The sequence below is a fragment of the Leucoraja erinacea genome, chromosome 34, assembly GCF_028641065.1.
Source record: "Leucoraja erinacea ecotype New England chromosome 34, Leri_hhj_1, whole genome shotgun sequence".
In the NCBI taxonomy this organism is placed as follows: Eukaryota; Metazoa; Chordata; class Chondrichthyes; order Rajiformes; family Rajidae; genus Leucoraja; species Leucoraja erinaceus.
Window position 1 is genome coordinate 708,104 of NC_073410.1, and position 17,926 is coordinate 726,029.

A 17,926-nucleotide genomic window follows, 5' to 3' on the forward strand; every position below is an offset into this window, starting at 1 on the left:
AATACATTTGGTCAGGTACATACAGAGGAAAGATTGGGAAGGATTCATGTTTAGATATTAGTTGCAGGATAAATAGTTGGCTGCAGGACCCGTTTCAATGCTGGGTAACTGTGATAAATCATTGCTCACATTCCTACCTTCACCACTATAAAGATTTAAAAACAAAATATGTACCCGGTAAGTATTAAAAATAGGATTTTTATTTGTAGTGAGGAGGCATGTTATAATGGATGTATTTTCATGCCATTTCTAGCTTTTCGTTCCCACAATTCAAGACTCACAACTTCATTCACTGGTCTGTGAAGTTCGCCTTCCGCTTCTCAACAAATGCATTCATCCCCTCTTTCCGATCGTTCTGAAACAAAGTTTACACGTCACAGTTGGAACATTTTGAGGATGAGATGCAAGTTCCAGTTTAATTGAAGGCAAGTCACTTACGGTGGAAAATGTTGAATGGAACAGACGTTTCTCCAGTCGGTTTCCCTCCGCCAATGTTAATTCAAATGCTGGAATAAAGTATGGAATAGTTACGCACAGTGGATCGACACTAATAAACACTACGATCTTTGCAGTGTGGCTCTCCAGGAGAACATTGAGTTACAGCAACACCGTCTGGGATATCGCAGATCAAAGTTTATCATAAAATATTCAATCTCCACCGTTGTGTTGAGGCTTTTAGAGATAATTTGGACTGAAGTAGTGACTAACATTAATAAGCTGTTTGAGCTGCTGCCTCACAACGCCAGAGACCCGGGTTCAATCCTGACCTTGGTGCTGTGTGTGTGGAGTTTGCATGTTCTCCCCATGACCACGTGGGTTTCCTCCGGGTGCTCTGGTTTTCTCCCACATCCCATAGATGTGTGGGTTTGTAGGTTAATTGGCTTCTGTAAATTGCCTTTAGTGTGTGGGGAGTGGATGAGGAAGTGGGATAACATAGAACTAGTGTGAACCGGCGGGACATCGATGGTCAGCATAGACTCGGTGGGCCGAATGGCCTGTTTCCACCTGTAAACTAAACTAAGTTTCATGACTTTCCCCACGAGCTAAGCTTGTCAGATCTACAGGGACAGCATGTCCTAAAGTCAATCTCCACGTCTCCCTGGTGGTGAGAATGCACCACAGTTTTTCTCATCCCTGTCCTAACCTCAAACTGTGACCACTCAGCTTAAACCTCACACACAGAGGCTGGTGGGAACTCACTGGCCGGGGCTTGTGAAACAGCAACACACAGACAACAGTTAGAAATAAAGGAGGCAAGCTGATAAATAAGATCAAGATTTTTTACATGGAACTATAGTTAGAAATGCAGTCTTTGAAATGATGTAGAAGGCTAACCCAGGAGTATATCAAACATTAACACCATTGGTGTAATTGAACCAGAGTAGAGGAGACCACCATTCAGCCCATCAAGACTTTCCCAGTTCCCACCAACTTGAATCGGAGTCGGGATTAGTTCAGATACCGAGTCCACACCCACCATTGCTTGTATTCTTGTATTCAAATTTTATTGTCGTTGCCTCACTTTGAGACAACGAAATGAATTTCCCGTACAGCGGTATCGTTAAAAAAAATCACAAGAAAAATAATAAAAATAAATAATAAATAAATAATAAAACATATTAAAAAAAATAAAATAAAATTGAAATTGAATTAAAAATTTAACAAAAGTACAAACACAAACAGTCCACAACACAACATAACACAAATGGCACCCAGGTGAGGACGGCACCATAGTCCAGCCAGCCTCCCCTCCGTGTCCATCCGTAGTCGGGGCCTTCCGAGCACCTGCAGTCGCCGCCCCGGGTGGCCCGATGTTCAGGCCCTCACGCCGGGCTGGTGGAACGCCGACGCCGATCCCCGACGGTGAGCATCCTCCTCCTCAGCGGTCCGGACCTTCTGATCAGCCGCCTCCCGCAGCCGGTGTCCGCAGCTCCCGAGTCCACAGGCCGAGCTGGGCAGAGTCGCAGGACCCCGCGCTGTCCATCAGCGCCGCCCGCGTTGGGAGCTCCGCAAACCGCAGCTCCTTGATGTTGGTGCAGCAGGTCCAGCACTCCGGGCTCCAGATGGCGACCCCCGGTAAGGCATCGCCAGCCCCGCGATGTTCCAGCGCTGTCCCGCCGCTGCTGGAGCTCCAGTCGATCCCGGCAGGAAAGGTCGCGCCAATCCAGGTAGGTAGGCCGCTGTGTAGGCCTCACCAGGAAGCGGCTGAAGGACGGTATCCCCCGCACCGTGCCCTCTTCCCCCACATAAAGACACCAAAAAACACAAAAAAATAAAAAAAAAATACACTTTTAACATAACAAAATAAACAAAAAAACAAAAAGATACCGGGCTGTAGGTGGAGGCTGCTGGCACCAGCGCCACCGGAAGTACACTCCCATTCACACTTGTTCTATGCTGCCCCACTCTCTCTCCAACACACTAGGAGTAATTTACAGAGGGCCAATTAACCTACAAACCCTTTGGAATGTCTGAGGGAACCGATGCACCCGGAGGAAACCCACGGGTGTCACAGGGAGAACATGCAAACTCCACACAGACAGCACCCGAGGTCAGGATAAAACCCAGGTCTCTGGTGGTGTGAGACAGCAACACTATCACTGCGCCACCCTGTACACATTCTAGAATAAATAAATAATTTTACACAGTCATCCGACAATTAATAAATCAGGTGGAATTAATCTCAATATGAAATAATTTTCCCAAATTAGTTGCTTCGTGAAGTATTCATATCATGAAGCGATAACGTGTGGTTTAGACGCAGAGAAGCCGTGTCATCGGTTCATGAACAATATCCAGTGTTGCCGTTAGATGGTTAGTCTGCTCACCGCCATTAACCGCCTCTTTTGCCATTGCCACGATGAGTTTGGAGTTGGACGCGATCTTCTCTCCACACTTGATGGCCTCATCCACTACGTCAGATGCTGGGAACACTTTGCTCACAAGCCCTGCGGGAACAAAAAGCAAACCGTGTCTGTCCGACGTTGGGCCCTTGGATAACGGTGGCGAAACGCCAAGAACGGGCGCAAACAGAGTCTTGTGTGTGAGCTGGGTTCATAGACTTGGCAAATGGAGTTCAATGTGGGGAAATGTGAAGTCCAGCACTTTGATAAGAGGGATCAGAGGGCAGATTATCTAAAGGGAGGAACTGCAAGTATGTGACATTGAGAGGGAGACACAAGAGATTGCAGATGCTGGAATCTAGAGCAAAAATCTTCTGGAAGAACTCAGCAAATCAGGCAGCATCTGAAGAGGAAGACTCAAAACATTATCCGTCCATTCCCTCCACAGATGCTGCCTGACCCCAGTGGTACAGAGCGTGGTGAGGCGACATCTGGAATATTGTGCATGGTTTTGGCCCTCTTATCTAAACAAGGATATGGTGACATTGCAGTCACTAGGCTCGTGGAAACAGAGGGTTAGCCTTTTGAGAAAACCGGGATGGCTTTGGTACGTATTGGAGCTTGGAAGAACTTATTCAATCGTATGATGTTAGTTGGGAGCCACACCTACAGGTGGGGACTACACCTACAGGTGGGAACTACACCTACAGGTGGGAACTACACCTACAGGTGGGGGCTACACCTACAGGGGGACTACAGGTGGGAACTAGACCTACAGGTGGGAGCCACTGCTACAGGTGGGAACTACACCTACAGCTACACCTACAGGTGGGGACTACACCTACAGGCAGGGACTGCACCTACAGGCGGGGACTACACCTACAGGCGGGGACCACACCGACAGCTACACATACACATACAGGTGGGGACTACACCTACAGGCGGGGACTACACCTACAGGCGGGGACTACACCTACAGGCGGGGACTACACCTACAGGCGGGGACTACACCTACAGGTGGGAACTACACCTACAGCTACAGGTGGGGACTACACCTACAGGCGGGAACTACACCTACAGGCGGGAACTACACCTACAGGTGGGAACTACACCTACAGGCGGGAACTGCACCTACAGGCGGGGACTGCACCTACAGGTGGGGACTACACCTACAGGTGGGAACTGCACCTACAGCTACACATACAGGTGGGAGCTCCACCTACAGAGCCAAGCTGACAGGTGCAGTACCTCTAGCTCCCCCAGTGGTGTGGAGTGTGTGGGCCAGCATGAACCAAGAGGTGTCGATGATGCAGAAACACAGACCTACCGCTTGCTTTGGCTTCCTGAGCTGAGATGCGGTCTCCAGTGAGCACCATTTCCATGGCCAGTGACTTGCCCACAGCTTTAGTCAACCTCTGTGTTCCCCCGGCACCTATAGCCCACACAGCACAGGGACACAGGCTTTAATGGTCTCACACTTCATACATTCATATGTTCCACAAGCAGATTTAGGCCATTCAGCCCATCGAGTCTACCCCGCCATTCAATCATGGCTGATCTATCTCTCCTTCTCAACCCCATTCTCCTCATAACCTGACACCCGTACCAATCAACAATTTGTCAATCTCCACCTTAAAAAATATCCATTGACTCGGCCTCCACAGCCTTCTGTGACAATGAATTCCACAGATTCACCGCCTTCTGGCTAAAGAAATTCCTCTTCATCTATTTCCTAAAGTCCTCGCCCCCCACAACTTCGCCCAAAGACCCGAACCCCCCCCCCCCCCCATAGACTCGTCTCGCCCCCCCCCGCATAGACTCGTCCTCCTCTCCCTCAGTCAGACACACACACACAAACCCACAGCTGTGTATGTACACACACACATAAATACACATGTGTACATGCACACACACACACATACACATGCTCGCACATGCTCACGCAATCAAAATGTACACCAGTAGTCTCCATAAGAATCTTTGCAAAAAATTGACTAATATTTAAAAATGATTAACTCTGAACTGCAAGTACCAAGTCCCCAGCTCCACTGAGGAATAGATCGAGTCTCTTGGCCAGAGTCGGGGAATCGAAGACCAGATGACATAGGTTTAAGATGAGGGGGGGAAAGATTTAATAGGAACCTGAGGGGTAACTTTTTCACGCAAAGGTTGATAGGTCTATGGAACAAGCTGCCAGAGGAGGTAGTTGAGGCTGGGACTATCGCAACGTTTAAGAAACATTTGGACAGGTATATGTATACAACAGGTTTAGAGGGATACAAGCCAAACGCAGGCAGGTGGGAGATGAGGCATGTTGGTAAGTTGGGCCGAAGGGCCTGTTTCCACTCTGTGTGACTCTGTGACTGAGTCCATAACTGTCGTTGTGCCGGTCTTGAACCCTCGGCACGGGAGGTCCTGGTGAGTGGACGTTGGGCCCTCAGAGGCTGGCACTGAGCGGTCTGGGTGGCACAGTGGTAGAGTTGCTGCCTTAGAGCGCTGGTGACCCGACTACAGGTACTGTCTGTACGGAGTTTGTACGTTCTCCCCGTGACTGTGTGGGTTTCCATCGGGTGCTCTGGTTTCCTCCCAAAGACGTATAGGCTTGTAGGTTAATTGTTTTCAGCAAAGATTGTAAATTGTCCCAAGTTTGTAGGATAATGCTAATGTATGGAGTGATCGCTGGTCAGCGTGGACTCAGTGGATCGAAGGGCCTGTTTCTGTGCTGTATCTCTAAACTAAACGCTGTGAAACATTCCCACCACCTCCAGCAGCCTCTGCCCAACAGGACCGCAGGACCACCGCATATTCACCGCGGTAACACTGGATACGATACTTGCCGGGAATAGTTCCCAGTAGAATCTCCGGCTGTCCAAACTGTGCCTTGTCCCCAGCGTAGATGATGTCACACATCATGGCCAGCTCGCACCCTCCCCCGAGCTGCAGGAGGGACAGCGTACATCGTTGTTTATCATTGTTGGGCCATAACCAGTTAGTGGGTGACTATACATGATTATAAACAAACTACCCACAATGTACAGATACATGAAAAGGGAATAACATTCAGTGCAAGATAAAGCCCAGTAAAGTCTGATTAACAATCGACCAGGGGGGGGGGGGGGGGGGGGGGGGGGGTGGAGGTTGGGGGGGGGGGGGGGGGGGGGGTGTTGATGGGGGGGGGGATGTGGATGATGGGGGTGGGGTGTGGGGATGGAGGTTGGGGTGGGGATGTGGGGGGGTGGGGGTGTGGGGGGTGGAGGTGGGGTGGGAACGGAACTTTTGTGATCCAACACTACTTACAGCGTAGCCGTTGACGGCAGCTATCACCGGCTTCTTTCCTGTGGTCACATGATTCCAGTGGGTCAGGAAGTTCCCCGCGTAGCATTCCTGGAACGTTTTGTCCACCATCTCCTTGATATCAGCACCAGCTGACAAGGAAGAGAGCAGAGCAAGGCATGAGGCGAGTCAACACAGCTGCCTCAGCATTGCCCAGACCACCCATGTTAAGGGTCTCGACCAGAAACGTCACCCATTCCTTCTCTCCAGAGATGCAGCCTGTCCCACTGAGTTATTCCAGCATGTAGTGTCTAACTCTTTGATCATGTTGGCTGCTTCCCTGAGGTGAAGTATCTTATAGAAACTTACTAAATTCTTAAGGGGTTGGACAGGCTAGATGCAGGAAGATTATTCCCGATGTTCGGAAGTCCAGATCAAGGGGTCACAGTTTAAGGATAAGAGGGAAGTCTTTTAGGACCGAGATGAGAAAATAATTTTTTACACAGAGAGCGGTGAATCTGTGGAATTCTCTGCCACAGAAGGTAGTTGAGGCCAGTTCATTGGCTATATTTAAGAGGGAGTTAGATGTGGCCCTTGTAACTAAAGGGATCAGGGGTATGCAGAGAAGGCAGGGATGGGATACCGAGTTGGATGATCAGCCATGATCATATTGAATGGTGGTGCAGGTTCAAAGGGCCGAATGGCCTACCCCTGCACCTATTTTCTATGTTTCTATGTAGATGTGGAGTCAAGGAGAGAATGCTGCACAGTGGATAAAATTAAAGACAAGGAACTGCAGAATTCGGTTTACAACAAAAATAAGCAAAGTGCTGGAGTAACATTGGGCCAGGCAGCATGGAGTACATGGATAGGTGACATTTTGGGTTGAGAGCCTTCTGCAGGCTTCAGTGATTAAATTAGCCAGCCTGTAATGCAGACAACTGGACTAAGGACTCGTTCACCCCAAGTTTAAATCCCATCACCTGAGCTGCAGAATTTAAATTCAGTTCTTAATCTGGAATTTGGGAATAAAGATCAAATATGGCCAATAATGATGACTATAATGTCCCTCTGTGGAGGATACACCATGGGTCTGGTCTGGTCTAGCCTGGATGTAACTCGGGATTCACCCATTTGTTGAGTCTAAATGCCCCCTGAAGTGGCTCAAGCTGCTCTGTACAAGGGCAACATGGACCACAATAAACATTGCACTTCCCAGAAGAGTCAGAGCCAAAACAATGAGTTAAAAAAGATGCAGGCAGGATCTGAGTTACAAGTCCCCATAATTGTGGTGAGAGGCGGTGGGAGGTGACTAACAAATAAGCAACAGATGGATTTACTGAGATCTTGCACTGAGCGATATGTTGGTGAGATACAACACCTGGCCAGCATGATGGAGTTATATATAGGAAGAGTTTGGATAGGCTGGGACTGCCTTCTTCGGTACATAGGAGGTTGAGGGGTGACTTTATTAAGGTGTACAAGATCATAGAGGGGGAAACATAGATAAAAGTGAATTCTCACAAAGTAAAGGATTCTAAAACTAGTGGGCATAGGCTTATGGTGAGAGGGGAGAGGTTTCAAGGGGTAATATTCAGAGGGTGTCTTCTCCTCCTATCTGACTCGTGTCTGGGTCTGAAATAGGTTCATACCTGGAACGAGTTGCCAGAGGCAACTTCTAGAAGGCATTTGGACAGATATATGGACGGGAAGTTGAGTAGAGGGATATGGAACAAATGCAGGTGTACAGGATGGTCAAAATGCCAATTTGGTCGCACAGACAAGGTGGGCCGAATGGCCTGTTTCTGTGCTGTACAACTGGAAGATTCTACAACCTATGGCTCCATGATCTGCTTTTTCCTGGGCTTTGTGTTGGCTCTGTGCCCAGTGACAGAGAGACTGCTATCGTCCGTCAGTGGTTGGTGGGGTGTGGCAGAGAGGGTCATCTGCTGCCCTCTCTTTACCTCATTGTGTAGACTTAGACAGCCCAGGTGACCCAGCCCTTTGCCAGACCCCTCCCCCGCTACCTACCTGCAAAAGCCTTCTCGCTTCCAGTGAGGACAATGGCTCCGATCTCAGGGTCATTTTCAAACTCATCCAACGCCAGGCCGACCTCTCTCATCAGCTCATCGCACAAGGCGTTCAAAGCTTTCTTCCGGTTCAGCTGTATGAAGCCCACGTTCCCTCGCTCACCCTTCTTCTCCACCAGGATGTGCTGGTACTGAGCCCCTGGACACAAGGACACAATGAATAACGTCAACACACAATGCAGGACAGAACGCCACAGGAGATCCTTCATCCCTGTGGGTATCAAACTGTACAACTCCTCCCCTAGAGTAGACTGAGACCGACTCCCCTCACCTATCTTTGCACACCCCCAACCTCGACTTTCCACTTGTCAATTTTAATTTAATGTGTCATGTATCTTGTTGTGTTTTATGTTGGAAAACCAATTTCCCTCCTGAGATAAATAAAGTTATATCGTATTGTATCATAGTGACACAGCCCAGAAACAATGTTGATTAAAACCTCGATTAATTGCTAAAGAATGAATAGGTCGTAGGACATTGATGGTCAAATCGAGTCTTCGAGTCCATGCATGCTCACAGCATGATGCATTCCTTCTTTCATTTCATCTGTAATCTAAACCTCCCACATTTAACACAAGTAGCTAATACTCTGCATTCAAATTATTACAAAAATAATTTTATTTTAATAGAATTTCCTTTTTGAAATATTTCTGTAAGGAATTTACAACAAAATCAGTTCTTGAGGCCCGATTATTTTGCATTAGTTTGGTTTATTTTAGTGAGACAGCATAGAAACAGGCCCTTCAGCCCATTGAGTCCATGCCAATCATCGATCACACTTATCCTACTTTCTCATCCACTCCCTACATATCAGGGACAATTTACAGAGGGCCAATTAGCCGATAAATCCACACGGTTTTGGGATGTGGGAGAAAACTGGAGCACATGTGGGAAACTCATGTGGTCACAGGGGGAACATGCAAACTCCACACGGACAGCACCCGAGGTCAGGATTGAACCAGGGTCCCTGGGGCTGTGAGGCAGCATGTCCACCACTGTGTCACAGTCACTGTGATTCAGATTGTTATTAAACACTGATACTAAAGTCAGGGCACGTTATGTTGATCCTACCCAGTAAATATCTAAAGACAAGTCCTAGTAATTTGCAGCACGTTGCCTGTTAACCCTGACAACATCTTCTGGATTCAATTCAAGCTTCACAAGGTGAACACACAGTGGATTCCTGCCATTTTCACCAAGCAATATTGAAGCACACTGATTCACAGACATTGCAACAGGAAAGTCCAATGTACAACCATCACCTGTTGTGGCCGGCTAGCATGGCCTAGCTCACCACTACAACCCCACCACCAGAGTACATCAAACACGGACTTTGACCCACACAACTCATTACCTAAAATACCAACTTTGTTAAACACAACTCCAAACTAAACTGGTCAAACATAGTTCATCTGCTTTATAGCAACCAACTAAACTCTTGGCAATTGCAAACCGTACAGGAGGCCATTCGGCCCATAATTGCCATTCTGGGCTAAAAGCCCTCAATTCATTCATTGGATCTTGCTTTTGGCAACTGGAAAACTAAACTCACTAATAGCCTCCCGGATAAAAACATGAGCCCCAAGCACAGCAAGATGTCCAGTTGGAAAGAGTGCAGAGAACATTCACGAGGATTTGAGGGGCTGAGTTATAGAGAGAGAGAGAGGCTGGGCAGGATAGGACCTTATTCCTTGGAGCACAGGAGGCTGAAGGGTTAACTTGTAAAGATGATGAAGGGAATATATAGGGTGAATGCAGAGACTTTTCCCCAGAGAGGGGGAAATGAAGAACCAGAGGAAATGGGCTAATGGTGAAAGGGAAAAGACTTAACAGGAACCTGAAGGGCAATGTTTTCACACAAAGGGTGGTGAGTATATGGAATAAGGTGTCAGTGGAGGTGGTTGAGGCAAGTACGTAGAAACACAGAAAAATAGGTGCAGGAGTAGGCCATTCGGCCCTCCGAGCCTGCACCACCATTCAATATGATCACGGCTGATCATCTAAAATCAGTACCCTGTTCCGGTTTTTTCCCCATATTCCTTGATTCCGTTAGCCCCAAGAGCTAAATCTAACTCTCTCTTGAAAACATGCAGTGAATTGGTCTCCACTGCCTTCTGTGGCAGAGAATTTCACAGATTCACAATTCTGCGTGAAAAGGATTTTCCTCATCTCAGTCCTAAATGGCTTACTTTATATTCTTAACTGTGACCCCTGGTTCTGGACTCCCCCAACATAGGGAACATTTTCCAACGACCAGGGTAGCGCCGGAAAAGCCTCTTTGCAATGTTGCCGCTTTGTTCTGCAAATATTCAGTTGCATTTGCTGATGTCCGCAGCCCCTTGTCAAGGTCATCTCCCCAGCCCCAGGCTCGCCGGCCCGGGCAACATTGCAGCCCCAACCCGGGAAACATTGCAACCCCAGCCCGGGCTACATTGCAACCCCAGCCCCAGGCTCGCCGGCCCGGACAACATTGCAGCCCCAGCCCGGACAACATTGCAGCCCCAGCACCAGCACCACCGGCCCTGGTTACATTGCAGACCCAGCACAAGCGGCCCCTTTGTTCAACATTGCAGCCCCAGTCCCAGGCTCGCCGGCCCGGGCAACATTGCAGCCCCAGCCCGGACAACATTGCGGCCCGGGCAACATTGCAGCCCCAGCCCGGGCAACATTGCAGCCACAGCCCCACCGGCCCTGGTTACATTGCAGTCCCAGCACCAGCGCCCCCGAGCTACATTACAACCCCAGCCACAGTACCAGCGGCCCCGGGCTACATTGCAACCACAGCCCCAGCACCAGCACCAGCGGCAGCGGCCCGGGCAAAGTTGCAACCCCAGCCCTACCGGCCCTGGTTACATTGCAACCCCAGACCCAGCACCAGCGGCCCCGGGCAACATTGCAACCCCAGCCCCAGACCCCAGCACCAGCGGCCCCGGGCAACATTGCAGCCCCAGCCCCAGGCTCGCCCCCCGAGCAACATTGCAACCCCAGCCCCAGCCCGCCCGCCGCCACCTTTACCTGCGCTGCTCGCTCTGACTGCAGCCGCCACTAAGGGCCGGCTCCGGGAGACGCGGAGGGAAGCGGCCGCAACTCTGCATAGCAACGCCATGTCGGCCCGTCGTGCCCTGCTATACCGCCCACTGGCCCGGGAACCCGCCCCCGTCAATCATCCCCGCCTCCCCGCCCGGGTTAACCCTCTCGCTGCCGCTGCGCTGCGATGCGAGTGGATCCTTGTGCAACGTGGAGAGATCACACACTGGGCGCCGTCTAGTCAAGACCCCTCTCCCTCCCACTATCCTCCTCCTCCCCCAATCCCACTGCCTCCATCTCCCCCCGCCCGCCCTCTCTGCTCATCCACGGGAGGAGGTTGCTGCTCAGTGGCGAGTGGCGGCGGAGCAGCGCGGTCTGGTGGGCGAGGAGCCGGAGCCGGAGCCGGAGCTGGAGCTGGAGCCGGGCAGCGGGGTGAGTGGACTGGCGCCTTCACTCAATGCTAAAACACAGCCCATTAACTAATCGCCCCCAACCATTGTAACGTGGGAGGGAGTAAGGGAGGGGTGGGGGTAAGGAGAGGGGTAGCGGCCGGTGGGGAGGGGGCGAGAACGTTACGCTGCTGCCGCCCCCCACCCCTGCAACCGGGATCACGGGAGCCCAGCCCTACCCCACCATAAGGTCCCCAAACCCCGCGTCCACTCCCGACCTCTGACTGCAAATCCTTCCTTCCCCCACCCCTCCGCCCTGCCCTGGGTATATTGTGCGTTGTGGTGATGGCTATGTAGTGTCGGGTTATTCACTGAATGAACAAGACACAGGTGCTGGAGTAACTGGGATACTGAGTTGGATGATCAGCCATGATCATATTGAAGGGCCGAATGGCCTACTCTTGCACCTATTTTCTATGTATCTATGTAACTCACGGGTCGGGCAGCATCCATGGGGCACCCTGTTTCACACTGATGGTGTTAACAGATGCCCCAGGGTGTTGGAAACAGCAGCAGAAAAGGCTGGGATGTTGATCAATCGGTCAGCGGCTGTGGAGAGAGTACAGCACGGAAACAGGCCCTTCCACACACCTGGGGTTAGAGGGTCAGAGTGTTTTATTGTCATATGTCCCCAAATGGAACAAGTAAATTCTTAGTAGCAGCAGCACAACAGATATGTCGACCTTGCTGACCTAGTTGGCACATTGGGCAAGTCTCAGTAACCTGCGTCTGGCCCATACCCTCAACACCCTTCAATTCCAAGTACCTGGCCAAATGTCTTCTACCTGTTGCATTACTCTAGCTTCCTCTGGGGGCGGGGGGGGGGGGGGGGGACAAGGTTTGTTCCTGGCGCGGCATACTTTGTAGCTGCCCTTTACATGGTGACTCTTTGCATACATGTGGTCGATGTAGTGTACCTGGACGTTCAGAAAGCATTTGATAGGAGATTAGTGGGCAAAATTAGAGCGCATGGTATTGGGGAAAGAGTGCTGACATGGATAGAAAATTGGTCGGCAGACAGGAAACAAAGAGTAGGGATTAACGGGTCCCTTTCAGAATGGCAGGCAGTGCTTAGTGGGGTAACGCAAGGCTCGGTGCTGAGACCACAGCTATTGACAATATATATTAATTTGGATGAAGGGATTAAAAGTAACATTAGCAAATTTGCAGATGAAACAAAGCTGGGTGGCAGTTTGAACTGTGAGGAGGATGCTATGAGGATGCAAGATGACTTGGACAGGTTGGGTGAGTGGGCAGATGCATGGCAGATGCAGTTTAATGTGGATAAATGTGAGGTTATCCACTTTGGTGGCAAAAACAGGAAGGCAGATTATTATCTAAATGGTGTCAAGTTGGGAAAAGGGAAAGTACAACGGGATCTGGGGTCCTTGTTCATCAGTCACTGAAAGTAAGCATGCAGGTACAGCAGGCAGTGAAGAAAGCTAATGGCATGTTGGCCTTCATAACAAGAGGAGTTGAGTATAGGAGCAAAGAGGTCCTTCTGCAGTTGTACAGGGCCCTAGTGAGACCACACCTGGAGTATAGTGTGCAATTTAGGTCTCCAAATTTGAGGAAGGACATTCTTGCTATTGAGGGAGTGCAGCATTGGTCCACAAGGTTAATTCCCAGGATGTCATATACTGAGAGAATGGAGTGGCTGGGCTTGTATACTCTGGAATTTAGGATGAGAGGAGATCTTATTGAAAGATTATTAAGGTTTGGACACGCTAGAGGCAGGAAACATGTTCCCGATGTTGGGGGAGTCCAGAACCAGGGACAACATTTAAGAATAAGAAATAAGCCATTTAGAATGGAGATGAGGAAATACCTTTTCATACAGAGAGTTGCAAGTCTGTGGAATATTTTGCCTTAGGGGGAGGTGGAGGCCGGTTCTCTGGATGCTTTCAAGAGAGAGTTAGATAGAGCTCTTAAAGATAGCGGAGTCAAGGGATATGGGGAGAAGGCAGGAATGGGGTACTGATTGTGGATGATCAGGCATGATCACATTGAATGGCGCTGCTGGCTCGAGGAGCTGAATGGCCTATTCCTGCACCTATTGTCTATTGCCAATTCAATTCAATTCTCTGGTACTTCAGGTCAGGTGAGTGGGGGCAGAGAGATTAGGAAAGATGGGGTTGGGGTGGGAACTGTGAAATGGCAAAAGGCAGCGAAGTGATTGCTGGAGATGTCGGGGGGTGTTGGACACGGAGAGAAGAGCGGAGATTATGAACATCTACAGATGTGGACCGGTGAGCTCTAACCTTTGGGATGACTTTAGAGAGCTGTGAGGCAAGTGGTGGAAGCAGCTGCAGAGCTGAGACGTGGGAGTGAGAGTCAGGGGAGGTTAGTGTTGGAGTAGAAACAAAGAACTGCAGATACTGGGTAATAGGACACAAAGTGCTGGAGTAACTCAGCGGGTCAGGCAGCATCTCTGCACAACATGGATGGGTCACATTTCGGGTTGGGATCCATTTTCCAACTGATCCGCAGAAGGGTTCTGGCCCGATTGATGAGGGACCCTGGGGAACGAGAGTGTAGAAGATGAACGTGCAGAACAGGCAGTTTCCATGGTGATGGTGAATTGAGCCGAGCACACTGCCTGAGACTGAGAGCAGTGCTGGCCTACAGCACAGAGACTGAATACACACAGCATATCAGTATCTTCACTCGACACGGCCCACAACAATAACCACGTCTCTATTATCCTGCTTACACCAGTGACACTGCCCTGTGCATATCTCTGATAAACAGCCAAAACATCAAATAATATTGCCATCATGTGTGGGTTTGGGTTACAGATTAGAAGATGGTGCAGGGGTTCTACAAGGGCATGGTTTGACCAATGTAATCCTTAGCTGGCACTGTTCCGTGCTGTAATTGTCCCCCTCTCCCTCTCTCTGTGGGCACCATGGTGATGCTGCTGCAATGGTGAAGACCATCTTCAGAGCATTATTGTAGAAAATCATATGGTGCAGAAAAATGGTTGCTGTGACAACCCGTTCATTCACCAATGAAACATGTGAAGACATTGACCTGAACCAACCAATCCAAACTGCCGAGCCAAGCATTTGGCGAGGTTGTTTGATAATGTAATCAATTACAACCGTGTCCTAATTACACATCGTGGTCTGATCTCATGGTAAGCCGCCTATTTTCTATTAAGATTCATTCTTGGGCTATGAGTTAATGGCTTTTTAGCAACACATATTTATCTCTTGATGTGAAGTCGTTTTTACCCTTTACGATTCAGTGAAGGCGGCGAGATCATATTGTGATTGTAACAGTGTGGGCCCTGTGCTCACATCGTTCCCCATCAACTCTTGGACACAAACAGCTAAATATCACGAAAAGTAAATAATGGTGAAATATTCACAGCGATCGGTGCCCAAGGAGCAGTGGTGGTTTACCAGAATACTGCCTGGGATTAGGTGGCATAGCAGGAGCTGTCAAACTGAACAGACTTGAATTGTTCTTCTGGAATGGCAGAGGTTGAGGGGAGACCTGATAGAAGTGTATAAAATGATGGGACGTGTCGATAGAGTAGGTAGTCAGAAGCTTTGTTCCCCAAGTAGAATTGTCCAACATTTGGTGCCTAGTCTTAAGATGTGCGGGGCAGGTTTTTTTACACAGAGGGTGGTGGGTGCCTGGAACACGCTGCCAGGGGTGGTGGTGGAGGCAGATATGATAGTGGTGTTTTAGAGATGTTTGGACAGGCACATGGATATGCAGGGAATGGAGGGATATGTATGATGGGCAGGCAGAGGAGATTTATCTGGGGAATTATCTGCCACAGAAGGTAGTTGAGGCCAGTTACATTGGCTATATTTAAGAGGTAGTTAGATGTGGCCCTTGTGGCTAAAGGGATCAGGGGGTATGGAGAGAAGGCAGGTACGGGATACCGAGTTGGATGATCAGCCATGATCATATTGAATGGCGGTGCAGGCTCGAAGGGCCGAATGGCCTAATCCTGCACCTATTTTCTATGTTTCTATGAAGTGCAAATGTGGTTGACACAAACAAGGTGGGCTGAAGGGCCTTCTTCTGTGCTTGCTAGCTCTTAGATTATAAATGTGTCTAGCCTAGTATGCCAACCTAGTTAGCATGAATAAGGTGGGCTGAATGGCCTGTTTCCATGCTGTACGCTCTATGTGTGAAGATCACAGATGAGAGTATGTCTTTGCTCAGTGCGTATTCTGCCATTGTGAAAGGCCTTGGTGTATGTGCCCTTTCATCTAACCTGATGCCTGGTGCTTCCTGTGTGATGTTCTCATCCCTGCAGGTGAGGGACGTTCGGCCATGAAGAAGACGGTGGCCACGTGCTGGACACTGATGCTGCTGGTAGCCATCCTGTGTGAGAGTGTGACCTGTAAGGGTGGGAGAGGAGGAGCGCGAGGTTCTGCACGTGGCACTGCCCGTGGCCGTTTCCGTTCTTCCCGAGCCCGAGCCCGGCCTCGCTACCCCTCACGAAGCCGCTCCTTCGGCTCCCCGGCGCGGCTGGCAGTGGCAGGGGCTGCGGCGGGTGCTGCAGCTGGGCTGGCTGCAGGAGTGATGGCCGGCAACATGCAGAGGTCCCGCTTGACTTGGGACGTATTTGCCCAGCGCTACGTCGACAAGAATTGTCCCTCTGACCGGAACTGCACATCAGAGGTCTATGGGTCATCATCAGCCTTGTCCTCATGGCCTGACTACAGCCTGCCTTCCATGTTCATTGTGTTCACCTTCCAGTGTTCCCACTTGTAAAGCTGGATCCACTTGTAACCCTGTGTTTATCACCGCTGCTGTGGCCAGCTCCTTTAGGAAGTCTATTCGTCTGCTTAATGTTAGAGCACCGAATAATGTAGACAATGTGGTTGAGTGTTAGCCTTCTAACATAGTTCCCTAACAAGTAAGACTAGCGATTACTATCAGCACACTTAATCCAGAGATGGGTGTAGAGTCGGGGAGATGGTGTCTGCTGTGGACCTGTTGTGGCTGGTAAGCAAACTGCAGTGGGTCTTGGTGTCTCGGGGGTTGGAGTTGATGCGAGCCATCACCAGTCCCTCAAAGCACTTTATGATGGAAGATACCGAAGCCACTGGACTCAGGTCATTAAAGGAATAGGAGCAGAATTAGAAGATTTAGCCCATCAAGTCTACTCCGCCATTCAATCGTGGCTGATCTATCTCTCCCTCCTAACCCCATTCTCTTGCCTTCTCCCCATAACCCCATAACGGGGAAACTTGGGGAATCACATCCTTAACAGAACAGTAGCTGTCGTAGTGATAGGCTGTAATCTGTTTGTGGTTTCTTTAATATTCAAAATGTGGAAGTGATGTTTGAAATATTTTAAATGGTAAAAATAATACTTTAGAAACTTTTATAAAGTTGTGTGGCCAGAATGATGTTTCTATTTTATATGCACTAGCAGTGTTTAATGCAACCGCTATGAACACAACTTTGTGAACAATTGTAGCGGAAACATTGTTGTGCTTGTATTATTTATATGGTACAAATGATGAATTTGAACACTTTTGATGTTACATGGATTGATAAACATTTTAGGAGACTGCGCACAGCTTGCATGCAACACATTGTATCAATGGTGTAAGAGTCGACTGTTTCATATTGTTTGGAATGCATCAGTATTTAAACATATCTGCCTAAATAAAGGAATTTACGCACAATATTTATTGTTAATATCTATTTCAGCGAGGCTGGTGTACTGCTTGACGTTTGACTGAACATGTGTCTGGTTCTTTAAACTACCAGATTTCCTGTATGATCAATAAGTGGCTCGTTGATATTAGTACAGACTAACGGTTTGCCTGAGCAGGCATGCCTGTACAAATGTCCCCCGGGTCCCACAGCTGGGCATTGTTTCTCCCATGTGAAGCTTCGTGTAGAATCTAGTGAGAGTTGGTGATAATATGGAGAGGAGAAGATTAGATTAGCTTCGTATAAATGAATGGCCAGCATGGACGGTGGAATAAAGGGCATATTTCCAACCTGTATCTCTCTACTTTCAATGATCTTTAATAAAAAGCTGGTGGATTTGACGGAGAATGTAACCAGGGTGAGGGACAACAAGGTAAGCTGATTTGTTGCTGCCAGAGCTAAAAGGGAAGGCACGGCAGTTTGTCACCGGTTAATGTGCTGATTTGATGAGCTGAGACCATCAGATAGGCAGATGGGTCTCACCATCAGTAAGACTGGTGTCGTATTGAGGGCTCTTCTGAGAATAACCAAATGCTCACAATACGATAAC

General features: G+C 49.1%; 2 protein-coding genes across 2 annotated transcripts; one reads left to right on the forward strand and one right to left on the reverse strand.

Moving 5' to 3' along the window:
- Positions 1-182: 182 nt before the first annotated feature.
- echs1 (enoyl CoA hydratase, short chain, 1, mitochondrial) lies at positions 183-11,352 on the reverse strand. Its single transcript, XM_055661601.1, has 8 exons — positions 11,222-11,352; positions 8,148-8,345; positions 6,141-6,268; positions 5,681-5,780; positions 4,171-4,275; positions 2,829-2,948; positions 439-506; positions 183-355 (listed from the first exon to the last, which is right to left on the reverse strand). The coding sequence occupies exons 1-8, from the start codon at positions 11,310-11,312 to the stop codon at positions 290-292; spliced, it is 876 nt and encodes a 291-aa protein (XP_055517576.1). The 5' UTR covers positions 11,313-11,352; the 3' UTR covers positions 183-289.
- Positions 11,311-17,347, forward strand: sprn (shadow of prion protein). The gene is made up of 2 exons (XM_055661602.1): positions 11,311-11,665; positions 15,962-17,347. The coding sequence occupies exons 1-2, from the start codon at positions 11,311-11,313 to the stop codon at positions 16,420-16,422; spliced, it is 816 nt and encodes a 271-aa protein (XP_055517577.1). The 3' UTR covers positions 16,423-17,347.
- The last annotated feature ends 579 nt before the right edge of the window (positions 17,348-17,926 follow it).